Below are 13,798 nucleotides of genomic sequence, written 5' to 3'. Positions count from 1 at the left end.
GAATGAAGTGGATCTGAAATTGTCACCGTCTGTTGAACAAACTGTATTGAACTGTTGAACAAAGGGATATTTTCGCATCTGGCAATACACAACAGAGGCCCCATACGAGCATCTGTGCAAAGCTGGGATTTGTAATTGGGTTTCATAGCAAGCATTTCTCCTGCTATTTCCCTGCTCCAAGTACATCTATTACCCAGTCGAACTTCAGCCAAAACACTGCGCTTGCTAATACTACATGGAAAGGTAGTTTAATAATATATCTTTTCTTTTGGCTGCAAAGAATTGTTACAGGAGAACTCCTTCTGTGGGGAAATCACACTCTTTGCACTCACTCCTTCCCATATTTCACAAAATGCACCTGAGAGTGCTCAGTGGCTCAGAGGAGAGATGTTATGACACAGCTTGTATCCACCCTATTAACCTCTCTGAGGCCCTAGTGACAGTTTTCCACCTATGTATTACATGCTGGGAATGGTTCTCGGCCTGTGGGTTGGCTTGTGCAGCCAACAAGTGCCCAGCATGGACAAAGGAACTCCTATGCCCACAAGCAGTACACGTGAGAAGAGTTCCTGGCTGTATTTATGCCCTAATTTATACTGGGCTTATTTCACACTCCTCACACACCAACAGTTTCTGTATACTGGAAATAGTGCTATTTTAACTCCTCCAGATGATGTCTTTTCTGGTGTCGTTTATTCCACTTGTGTTAAAGTGCTGAACTATTACTCCACTAGGGGGGAAAAGAGAATGGGAGCAAAGCTATGTGAAAATGCAGCTATTGCGTTTACCTGTACTCAAGGATGTGTTCTGCTTCCCATTTCCACATACACCCCTCTGTATCCAGGCAGCTTTCCTCCCCATCTGCCGTCAGGAGCAGTGCTTCAGAGAACGACTGCAGTTTAAGATGGCTGCACTCAGTGAAAGGAAGACACACGCTGTGTCCTAGCCTTCCCGTTGGACTTTGTGTCCTTTTTCTCTCATCTGAAAGCAAAGTCCTTCGTTCTCAAAGGATGCAGTTGCCATGGACTTGTGAGCAGACACAGAGCTATGAAAGGAGTGTGCTCCAGCTCCACCACAAACTCCTCTTTATTTTTTGGATGAAGAAACTACAAAGGGAACTCTGAGCTCCGTGTTACTGATCAACTGATCTCAGGGATGTTTGTGTCCCTGCTTTCTTTCTGTAAGAGAAAAGGAGAAAGCTTTTATTCCCCTCAGAGGATCCCGACAACAAGCACAGAGACATCTGCCAAACCTCCCACGTCTCTACTCACAGCTGCTGTAAAACCTTGGGCTGCAAAGAGCTCTATAAGGTTCACAGCCAGGTCTGCCCAGTCCTTAAACCCGATCATACGCACCACACTAAACTTAATATGTTTTACTGCACTGCAGGTGCAGGTTGAAGAGGCAGCGATTCAAAAGGCGCATCTGACTCTGCAACACGGAAACAGCTCCTGAGAGAGGGAGAAAGTCTTCAGAACAGCTTCTTGATTCATTAGGAACAACACCAAGGTTGACACAACCCCCACATTTCATCCCACCCATCGATTCATTACCAGCAGAAAAGAGATGTGGGCTCTGAGGAGCTGGATTCCTGCCCCCACCTCCCTTCTTTCCCCACAAAGCCTCTTGCTGGATTGTATCTGTAACTTCAGCAACAGCTTGAATTACCGTGTGACTTGACAAGGTGATTTATCATTGCTTGTTGCATTTCTTCTCCGAACATCCCAAGTAGGTGATATTATGATAAAAAGGGGAAAGAATAAGACGCGGTCGTCGTACATGACAAAAGCTCATTACTGGGGCATCGCAAAATAAAAAAGGAAAAGATGATTTGGGGCAGATAATGACATCCAGTGCTGAAGATGTACAAAATAAAGAAAAGAAAAAAAAAAAAGAGAGAAATCCAGGCAACTGGAAAAACAGGGTCTGTATTTTACAAATAAACCCAGGAAGGACCTCTAAGCCATCCTCCCATCCATGGGCAGGTTCAGCGTTACCTATATGTCAGTTCCAACAGATGTTTGTAAACGATCGTCCGCAGTTACAACAGCGCACCGCACCAAGGAACCGATTGCAGAAACATCCCCAGAATTATGAAAAGCCACACACTGTGCCCTAACTGCTGATTAAACGGAATTTAAGGAGGAAGGAACAGCTTGCCGTATTGCAAAGGAATAAAAACCCCTCGGTGAAAAAGAAAGAGCTGACTACATGCATTTGGGGGCTTGGGAAGGGGGACGAGAAAAGAACGTATTCGCTTTCTCTCCACAAGTGTCTCTGCATTGGAATGTTATTCTCCTCTGAGCTTGCTTTGAGGCAGCACATGCTCATTACATCAGCTTGCAGCAGTGCTTAAGAGATTATAATGCTGAATAACTGAGTCCTATATATAATATTAAAATATTTCCCTCTCTTATGCATCCCTTTAGAAGAACTTCAAAACACAGGGTATAAATACAAGAATTCTGGAGATGTATTTTGTTAGAATCGTAGGAGTTGGAAGTAAGTGGACTTGACCTTAGATCCCCATGGTTTGACTTATTCATAGAATCATAGAATCCTTGGAGTTGGAAGAGACCACGATAGGCCATCCAGTCCAGCTCTGCTGTGGTGAACAGGGACATCACAGCTACATCAGACTGCCCAGGGTCTGATCCAGCCTGGCCTTGCAAGTCTCCAGGGAGCATGATGGGGCATCAACCACATCTCAAATTCGACAGATCATCACTTAAAGCATATAGACTACATTCTTCTGAATGAGCAGCACATGACCAGGCATCAGTCACAACAGAAGCAGTATCACTGAATTTTGCCCTGAGTCCTTGATATCTGGTAGCTCTCCCACCCATTTCATGTTGTGTAGTTCGCTTCCTGGCTTTCTGCATCAACACATCCTTGTAGCATTTGACCAGACCTTGACCAGACCTACATTACCATACATGATTAGCGATAACCCTTCCTCCACCATCCTTCCCCACAATCACTAATCACAGTTGGAGATAATTCAAAGTTTTCCTCTTTGGCTGGCCTATTTCTGTACCTGTAGGCAGCTATTTGACAACACTGATGTCTGTTTTTCATCCCTTGCTGCAGGAACTGAGCCACCAACATTTCCTGCAGTCAGTTGTCAGCGGGTCTTTAGGCAGTTCTGCTGCAGAGAAAACAATTTTCTGCAATTTGAGTCAGCAAAGAGCCACAGTACAGCGAACGCTGTGTCCTGGTACCTACAAAAAGACATGTTGAGACTCTGTAATAGGTACTCAGGAGCACAGAAATGTAGACATTTCAGTAGTTGTTTATCGCCCTACATCTAGAAAATACTTCTAGTGCAGTGTTGGGTCTATATGGAATATATATATGAATATAAATTTCCTCCTGCATTTTATTTACCCATCTGGCACTAAATGATCTAATTTTGGAGCATTTCAGTAAGGGGCAAAGGACTAGTCTATGCATTAGTGATTAACTGTCATGGCCCCGTTTATGAATAAACAATATACCCCAGGAAAGGAAAGGATATCAGGGGGAAGTTCTTTACTATGAGAGTGGTGAGGTGCTGGAAAAGCTGCCCAGAGAGGCTGTGGATGCCCCGTCCATCCCTGGAGGTGTTCAAGGCCAGGATGGATGGGGCCCTGGGCAGCCTGGGCTGGTATTAAATGCAGAGGTTGGTGGCCCTGCCTGCAGCAAGGGGGAATTAAGGCTTGATGATCCTTGAGATCCCTTCCAACCCAAACCATTCTATAATTCTATGAGAGGCAATATCCAATTGACTGCTTGGTCCCTGGCTCTCTCAGACCACATCTGGGACAGCAGTGAGAACACCAATTAAACTGGCCAGAACTGTGTCAAAGACTCAAATACCCAGGCCAACATCCGAGCCCATGTTCTGGCTGTACTTAGCATGCTAATAGAGATGTCAGCTATCAGGTTCCAGCTAAAGCTGACCAAAATGCACTGCATTTGTGATCGTCAGCTCTGCCGGGCTGGTTCACACATGGGCTCAGCTCATTGCAGTTGGAAGTCACTGATCTTTCCCACCAGTGAGCTCGGCTCATTTGGGTCTTCATGTCCATTCTATTGAAAGTGGATTGCCAGCATGTTCCACATATGTTAATCATAATTAAAGCCTTTTTTTTTTTTTTTTTTTTTGGTCAATTAAACCCTTTGTCACTGTCTAATATGCCAGAATCTGGTCAAATCTCAGTGTACTGCTGCAATCAGTTGGTACAATTCCTGTGTGAGTGTAGTTCTCATGAGTTCGATTTCTTTTCCTTGCATTACATTCAAGAGAGTGTCAGGACGGATATTAGGAAACACTTATTCACAGGAAGAATGGTGCTGCAGTGGCACAGCTGCCCAAGGAGGTGGTGGGGTCACCATCCCTGGAGGTGTTCAGTGTGGAGATGTGGCACTGAGGGAGGTGGGCAGTGGGCATAGTGGGGTGGGTTGGAGTTGGACCGGAGGATCTCAGAGGTCACGTCCTCAGGCTTTTCTCCACTGTTTAACTGCAGGTGACTTGAGTTCTTATCCCTGTTAATAGAAATGGAATCAAAATGTCTTAATTACAGAATGTGCCTGAATTAAAATACCAAAGTCATGAACAAAACCAGTTTTGGAAAAGCCAGAGGGAACCGTGTCCTTTAATCAGCCGTTTTATTAATAATGCAATAAATTCTCTCTAAGTCCTCTCAGGGCTCATGACTCTTCGATAGAAGATTTTGCTGGAGGGGTGTGAAAGGAACTTGTGCTCAGCGATCCAAATTAGGCTTTGGGCACTAGCTGGACTCTAACAGAAAAACAGTCAAGCCAAGCTTTGTGTCACCTTCAGGTTGGAGATTGTTAAGCCAAACATAAATAAATAACTGTAAAAAACCATGTGAAACAAAATCAGAACATAAACACATCACAGGAGCTAGATCTTGTTTTGCTTTCTGACTAGCATACTTCCAAGGCACACTCACAGAGTGCTTCTGATTTGCCCTAATTAGAGTGCGATTAGGATGCGGCCATCCTCGTCGGGATCATGTAGGAATGGAAACGGAAATAAATATGAAGAAAGCACTCAGCTAAAAGCTTACTATACATACACCTGTTTATCACCAGGTTTACTATAGCAACCATTAGAGCAACAGCATTGCTGCACACAACTGTGAGAATTCATGGTGTTTTCATCGGAAAATGAATTCTGTCAGAAAATTAAAACTTCAATGTGAAACCTGCATTTTATTAAACTATTTTAGCTTTCCTAAGAAATCACTGATTTTCACCTGCCTTTAAGGATTCTTCTGGCCTCCCGAATGCATGAGAATAAAATGCACCTTTGCCTATCTCTTTTTCCACACCTTTTTTTTTCTCCTTTACCATCAAAAATAATGCCAAGGAAATAAAAGATAACAACGACACACTGATAAAAGCAACAAAGAACTACATTATGATAAATTACAGGGCAGAATGGGGGGTAAAAAAAAAGAAGTTAAAGGCGTGATGAAATGACTTTGCAACATTTTAATGGAAAAACCAGCAAAAAGATTTCACTGCTGTGAAAACATAAATTTAGAACTCTAACCTTCTCAGAACTTCTCCCTCCTTTGTTTTTCCCACATAGCTCAACTAAGATCAAAAGGCTTATATTTAAGAATGTACTGAATACACAGAAAAGATATACAGGAATACTGAACATTTCTCATCATCTCTGACTATTACCGATCATCCTCAGGTTTTTGGCTGAGATTGGTCTCTCCCTGTTGTTAAGCTGATGAATTTACTTCGCTTCAGAAATGCAATGGCCTTGGAAGTACAGCGTAACCACATGAATGGTTTGGGTTTGAAGGGACCTTTAACATCATCCAGTTCCAACCCCCTGCTGTAGGCAGGGACACCTCCCTCTAGCCCAGGTTGCTCACAGTCCCATCCAGCCTGGCCTGGAGTGCGTCCAGGGAGGAGACATCCACAGCCTCACTGGGCAAATGTGCCGTAGTTCTGTTTCAACATTACCAAGCAGGTTCTCTAGTCTTCTATAGAGAATTTCTAACAAATCCAACATTTCTTCCCAGAAATTGCCTTGAGGGCCAATACCATCATTAGGGTCTTGGGGCACACAAGGAGGGGCAGAGAACTGCTATCATTCAACCTCAGGAATGGCTGATGGGAGATCTTAGCATTTTCTTGAACTACCTAAGGACGGTATACAAAAGCTGAAACAACTCCTTTACAGGTACAAGGTGGAAGGATAAGAGGCAACAGGCAAAAGCTGGAAGATGGGAAATTCCATTTATGCATAAGGGGAGGAGCATTTTCACCATGAAAGTGGTCAGAAAGTGAAACAGGGCACCAGAGAGGTTATGGAGCACACAAGCATGGAGACCTTCCAAATTCAACTGAACACAGACATGAGTGACATGATCTAAGGTGAAGCTGCTCTGAGCACGAGGTTGGATCTGAGATCTCTTTCCAGTCTGAATTACTCTGGGTTTCTACAATCTTAACATTCAGCTGTCTTCGCTATCAGGAAATACCACATTAGATATTGCCCAATGAGGACTTCCTACCATTGTCTGTTCCCACATAATTCTCAAAAGGCTGAAATGTCCCATGTGTGAGATCTAATCCATGGTTAAGCATTTGAGAATAATGATAAAACTACCTCTTTTCTCAGCTCTCCTTTTTGGTAAGTTAGAACAATGAGCTTCAAAACCTTTGGCTTATAACCACTAACCATTCTTTCTTTCTCCCCAACAAACCACTGCCATTACTTTCACATCCACATAGGATATCAGTAAATGCTTTAAAATCACATGAAAAGATGAGAACTTTTACCTGTTTCTACTCAAAACACCTCTCATACTCCATCCATTACCTTCATATCAGACATAAGTTTGCTGCACTAAAGCACATTTTTTTAAGCTCTAGGCCATTTTTTCCCAGGAGACTGTCTCCATAACCTGCCTTCCTCATCAAAGCAAACTTTATATGACATCTGCTCCACTCATTCAGAGAAGGTCAAGCTCTGTTGGGTACGAACAGCACAGAACCCCTTGGAACTGAGGTGGAATTCAGACCACAGCCCTCATTTGCAGCACGAGTTGAACATTTTCCGAATTCCATTCTTCCCACAGACAGCATGTTGAACAGTATGCAGTCTCTCAGACTATGCATTTCTCAGAGGGAGATAAACTAACGGCTCTTTTCAGTCTTCAGAACATTTTCTTCTACAGATAGCAGAAATGCTGCCTAAGGTGAGGAAGGCAAGCCGGTTTGCATCAGGCATGAAAATATATGCTGGGAAAGTTCTCAACTGGCTTCTCACTGGGAAATGATGAGAAGTCAAAAAGTCACATAGAACTCTTCAGAAAGCAATTTCTGCCATCCCCCTGTTTTCTACAGCCCCCTTTCTACCCACTTTTCAGATGTAAACACACACGGTGACTACAGGAGTTGTGGTGTAGGTCATCCCACCTGTGCCTGGTGCAGGCTGTTGTTTGGCTCTTTGTCCTTCATTAACACTTTCTCAATCATTTTTATGAACATTTCTACTGATAAAAATGTTCTTAGCACTATTGCTGATCCCATGCCTAAATCTGATCTCCACAGCTTCACCATTCCTTGCTCGAGTATTTTCTATTTTAGGCATATAAATGGGCAATATAAGGACCTCGAATTAATTCTGATGGCCTTTTCTTTTTTCTTTCTTTTTTTTTCCCCCCCCACAAAATAGAAGAGTCCATTTATATCAAGATAGAAATGATCTTCCTAATAATTACATCCTTTGCCGCACTTCCTTCAAAAATGATATAATACAGATGACAACACAGTCTGAACATCTTCCATGAAATAATTTGGGGACAACATCAAGCATGGTATGTTTGCTCACTATGTGTCTTCTTTAGGATATTTCATTTAATCCACCTACCATTTCTGTGTTTCCTTGGTTTCCTATAAATAAACAGCACAGAGATTATGGACACTAATATTTATATCTCAAATATTTTTGTTTATAAATTTCTTGGGGCTTTAAGCGCTTGAAGATATTTAAAGAACTGAAAAATTGATGTCTAATCTTCTGTGAATATTTCAGTCCCTCAAGGCAAAAAATGCTAAGAAAATACACTCACTCGCACAAATTTTTGCCCTATAAATGATTCCTTAAAGGAGAGAAATCAAAGACATTAAAGTCAAAAAGAAACTATCCAAAAACTTAGAGATAGTTGGCTTTTTACAGCCAACCCTAAAAAGTCCAGAACAAACAAACCTCTGACCCCCTTTTTTGATAGGTGCCATTGGAGCACCTCTTTCTTTCTCTGTAGGGCTGCAAGATGCTTGACAATTCCCATGGCTTCCTGGAGGCTTTCAAGAAAAGGGCAGATAAGGTCATAGTTTAGTGAGCATGGAGGTGGTGAGTCGATGGCTGGACTAGATGACTTTAGCAGCCTTTTCCAACCTCAATGATTCTGAGATTTCTGATTTCTGGGAACAGCATTTTGTAGTGGCTGAACATCAACTTAGGTACAAAGAAGAAACCACAACGTTCTCCAATAGACACAGTTTACCTATAAATGCAAATCATAGAACATGCTCTTGTAGGAAGGCACCTTAGATAGCTTTAAACTAGCTGGTTTTCCTATTAGAAGCAGGCTGAATGTGCAGGCATGAAGCTCAAGTCAGCAATTTTTCCTGTTCAGAATCATTCTGAAAGTCATTTGGGTATCAAAGTGCTCTACTAGTTTTTCTGGGGCTCCAGTAAAGACCTATCTACCAGCTTGAACCTCACCACCCTCAAGCCCTGACTGAAGGTATTTTCTTGAGTCTCATTAGCAGGTTTACAATAAACTACATTTTGTGTGACCTTCGGGAGAAGAAGCACTGAAGAAAATTCACTGAATACCTCTACTAATAGATCTCTTTGCTATCCCATATTCCCACCAACTGTGTCTTGAAAATACTTCTTCTCTCTCATCTTATTCATGAATCATAAGCGGCTTTGGAGACAGGACAATCTTGTTGTTACACATTAGCACAATGCTTTCCTTAAGTGGCTTTGGGGCTTATGGCAGCTACTAAAATACAAATACATAAATAATGCAGAAAGAAAGCTCCCAAAACAGAGTCTGGGCCCTTGCCCAGTTCTAAGCAAACCACGGCACGTGTGAGATTTGAGTTGCTCCAAGCTCCAGAATCAACTCTACAACACCTAAATGCAGGTGCCTGGCACCAATTCAGCATATCGCAATTAAGCACTCTACAGATAATGCAGAGACCCATGCTACCATCTATACTAGCACATAAAATATGCCAGGTACCATTTTCTGGCCCTGAGGCCTCATTGACGCCACTTTTATACTTCCCAGACATAATGGTGGCAACCCAGCTGCCAACTTGCCTGCCCAAGCTATGTAACCACACTCAGCCACCGTTAGCAGAGTTTCAGTTGGACTAAAATAGGCCAACTGCACCAGGAACCTTTACAATGTCTTGGTGGTGTGAAGCTGGACCTTCCAGTGCAAGCACCCATGTCATAGACCTACTTGCCTCTTCAACATAATAGTACCCATCTATCCTTAGGTGCTTCTACAGAGTTACTTATAGTTACCACGTAGGAAACTCCATGCACAAAGTTGGGTCTCTCCACCTGATTCAAAGTTTAAACACTTGAATGAGATCTTCACATTACCAGTGTCCAACCTGGGGACAAATGTCTTACTGAAGACAGAAGGCTCTGGCAGAAGAAAGATAGACTTTGAAGTTTCTGCTCCATCTTAGAGGCTTCAATGTTTCACATGGGAAACCAGATGGATAAAAAATAAACAACAAACAGGAACCCAAAATAGCAGGTGAAATATATTCCAGTAGGGTTAATCTAAAATGCAGACTTAGTTTTAGCTAGATCTTGAGGTTCAGGAGAGAGAAAGATAGGAAAACTTGTCATTGACTTATTCTGAGTGCAGATCTCTCCTAAGATGGGTTGAGTTGTCCTTGGAGGTCTGGCCTCTATCCGTTGATAATAAAGAACCTTCATGCCAAGTATAGGTTAAGGCTGTTAATTTTGCTAAAACAAAATAAGGGTAATCTCCCTCTGAGTGCTTAAGTAATCAAGCTGACATGCTTCTGGCCCCAAACATATGTTCCATCTGAGTTTACAGATCCTGGAGGAGATGCTGCTGGAAAGAATTCCTTCTCGGTATTTAGCATGTATTAGGCACTGCAGATAAGCAGTCTGACTCTCACTGGGCGCCTTGGGTCTGCATGCAGACATGTCAGTTTTGTGATGATTCCATTTGAAGGAATTAATTTGCTATTAAAGGTTGGATATTGCTCCAAGTGCTCCTTTCCCAGAGACACAACACGGAAGATGAGTAGATTGAAACTGCTATTACACTCCATGCTTGAAGATGTACCCATTGTCCCCTTAATTAGGAACTAAATACAATGGAAATTCATCCCGTGGCCTGGAATTTCAATGCATTTATATGGATTCTATGTTCCTTTATAATGCATTTATATGGAATCTACGCTCCTTTACTTTCCACCGATAAAGGCAACCTGCGCGTTACTGTAAATGCATCTGCACTATTCATAACTTCTCCAGCCATTAGCAAAATACTGACTAAAAGAAACCTTCCTACCTTTTCTAGGGCTTGAACCACATAGAAGGTTTGTGGGAGAAGTGAGAAAAAAGCTGAGGTCTGTTGGTGACATCCAAACCTTTCATAACAGGCTGTAGGCTGGGTTTGCTTCTGGTCCTCTATAAGCAGAAATACACCGGCCAGGGCTATGTTTTAGATGACAGGAACAGAATGAAATGGATTCCTCTTTTACTGAGTAGGTTCTACAAGCAAGCATCACCTACGGAGACTTCCATCACAGGTGCACAGCAGGGGATTTGCTTATGTTGCCAGATACAACATACAGAACTGCCAGGTACCACACATCACCCAAATCCTCCTGACTGTAAGTGCTTAATATCAAATCACAGTACCACAGAATCATAGAATCATAGTTTCACAGAACTGCAGAATCGTAGAATGGCTTGGGTTGGAAGGGACCTTAAAGATCATCTAGTTCCAATGTCCTTGTCATGGGCAGGGCTGCTAAAACCCGAATCAGTAGAATGCGTTCTGCAATTTTAGTAAACCTACAGATTTTCCTCCTAATGAATGGGATTAAGGAGTCAGGCAAATTAGCTTTCCACTAATTTAGCACTCTGACTACAGCAGACCCATTCACTTGCAGCTAGTCATGAAAACCATACATACAAAGGCAGACCCGAGGCCAAAATACCCCACGAACTCAGGAATACTTAGTTTGAAGTGTTTGAAGACAGATCAGCTGAGGCCCAGGCAGCATTTGACTTGAGCAGAAGTCACCGAGCGCCACACGATGCAAAGAATCCCCCTGCTCCACCTTATCAGCCACCGTGAAATTGCAGCCATGTTAGGAAGATTGCATTTGCACGGCTAAAATTATCAGTGTTATGGTCTCGGTCCAGATCAGGTAAAGAGTAAATTAAAAACTCTACCTCTCCCCTCCTATCGCAGGCACATTTGGTATTTGTTTTTAATCCTGGCCCATTTTCAGTACTCAAAAACCTGATGCAGAGAAGTTACTTGATATTCCGAAGGCGTTATTTTAAGATGAAACAATGTAAATTCTGCTTCGGATGGCAGATGGCTGGCAGTTCACTGTTTGGCAAACCAACTGGTATGGTATGTTAGAAAGTCGGAGCAGCAGGTAGTACAGCTCAATTTGAAACGACCACAGATGCTCGGAGAGGCGCGGGGGAAGGGCGCAAGCTGGTCAGGAAATTAAGAACAGTAGTCAGAGCTCGGAGGGGAAAAAAATAAAAAATAAAAATAAATTTAAAAAAAAAAAGCCGGTAATTAGCTGAAAGTTTTCTTCTTCCAATCAGCACTTTCTGGATACGAGTTGTCAGAGATTGCAGTTCACACAAATACAGTGCTCAGTACTCAGCGTGAGCTGGGTTTTGAGCTGTACCCAGACAAGCTGGAAGCTTTAGCACTGCTCACAGCCCACGTGAAGGGTGTGAGCATATCAAAGCCTTGCAGTGGTCTTTGCAGGGAGATGAACTTCGTCCACATCATCCCAGTGAGCAACTATGGGATGGGTGCAGCTCCCAAACTGTGCTTGGGAAGTGTCTGGGAAGTTCATCAGGGCTAAAACTGTGCCAGGGGTGCAGGAGTGAGAACTATAGTGCCCATTTCTGTGCCCTGGCATTGCTTATCAGCACAGACATTGGTATGGGCTGCATCCCAATAATCTGCTCCAAACAGCCTCAAATGCATCTCCATCTCCACCTTCATTACCACCTACATCTCCACCTACCTCTGTCTCCATCTCCATCTCCAAACTGCCTACAAACTCCCTTTATCCTTGCAGCAAAAAAAGCACCAAAGCCCTCCAAGGGAGGACACTGGCTCAGCTCATTGCAAGACTGGATGTAGCTCTGGGCAGCCTGGTCTGGTGATAGACAACACTGCACATAGCAGGGGGGTTGAAAACAGATGGTCATTGTGGCCCTTTTCAACCCAGGCCATCCTATGATTCTATGAAGACCAGGTAGAAAGATGGAGGCTACACACAGGGCACAGGACTCATCATTAGGCTGCAACACACAAAAAAAACCTGCAGGGTCACTCCACCAGCCTCAGCCTAACTTCAACCTTTCCACATGCAAACACTGTAAAGTGGGGAATAATCATTTTTTGGATGTGCCCAGGGATTCTCCCTATCCTCGAATATAGAAGAAGCATTAAAGAGTCCCACATAGCTGAGTTTTGCAGCATGCCACAATGCAATGGACTGACCCAGTGTGCCAAAACACCAGATTCAGGTTAAGGTTTTCATGTGGAATCGTTTCCAGCCTTGAGGCTTCTTGCAGGCACTTTTTAACCAGGACAGTGCTGGCTGCTGTGCACTCGTGGGTGCTAATGAGCTCTAAGTGATGTCCATTTAAGAAATTCCACTCTGAACCAAGCATACTGAAGGTGTTACAAAAGAGCAATTAACAACACTGGGTACTGCCATAAGTGGAGCTGCATGTGTACATCCCCTCTGCCCTCAGATGGTGCACATGTAAAGATGTCCCAGATTCAATTCTGTCCTGACACCTGAACTCAACAGTTACTAATAGGAGAGGAGAATTTGGTTTCTGGGGTGGTTCTGTTGTTACCTGCAATCTCTTGTTTAACGGACTGCCTTACAATCCCGTTTTGTTTCTATATACAAAACATGGGTAGTGTTCCTTCACTGTATGCTTACTCTGCTTAAAATGATCTTAATCAATTCTAAATGATCCTCCCTCTCTCCAAGGTACGTAATTTAATACTATAGCGAGCAGCGTTGTACTGCACAGAGCTCCACAGCCCCTTTATGCAGACAATTCATGGAAATGAAGCAGTTAAATACAAAAGCAATATACCTGTGAGCGCATGCAAATAGCAAACTGGCAGATGAGGCAATTAAATACACAGTTAATCCACATGAAAAAAGAAAAAAATGCAGGAGAGCTGTTGATTTCCTCTGATGAACACTGTTATTCCATAGCATTGCACATGTAGGAGACTGCATAGGAATGCTGTCTTGTTTTGCTTATGGCATTCTATACATTGTATTATTGGGAAGGCAGTGTGCAAGCAGGAGATTCAAGACCACCCTATGACAGACGTGGGCAAGGGAAGCATTAGCACTGCTCGTGTAATGTTAGCACAGCCGCTGTCTTAACACCTAAAATGGCTTCTGAACATTACCCCGCTAATGCAGGTTCCCAGCGTTATTTATTGAGGGA

At 43.0% G+C, this 13,798-nt stretch overlaps 1 protein-coding gene across 11 annotated transcripts in view; it reads right to left on the bottom strand.

The window, feature by feature from the left end:
• MSRA (methionine sulfoxide reductase A) overlaps positions 1–13,798 on the bottom strand; it is a 239,444-nt gene that overhangs the window by 32,147 nt on the left and 193,499 nt on the right. The window contains exon 5 of one of the 11 annotated variants that reach the window (XR_014944983.1): positions 789–4,530. The exons of 9 other annotated variants lie outside the window; for them this stretch is intronic. Coding sequence is in view for 1 of the 2 variants with exons in the window: in XM_085544254.1 (XP_085400380.1) it covers positions 4,525–4,530 (6 nt within the window). In the remaining variant the exon portion in view is untranslated. Of the gene's footprint in view, positions 1–788; positions 4,531–13,798 lie in introns of those variants that run through there. One more of the 11 variants, XM_085544254.1, reaches the window with a different exon arrangement.

Source organism: Coturnix japonica, chromosome 3, assembly GCF_054131305.1.
Source record: "Coturnix japonica strain WE chromosome 3, WE-NBRP24, whole genome shotgun sequence".
Lineage (NCBI taxonomy): Eukaryota > Metazoa > Chordata > Aves > Galliformes > Phasianidae > Coturnix > Coturnix japonica.
This window is presented reverse-complemented; position numbering and strand designations above follow the sequence as displayed.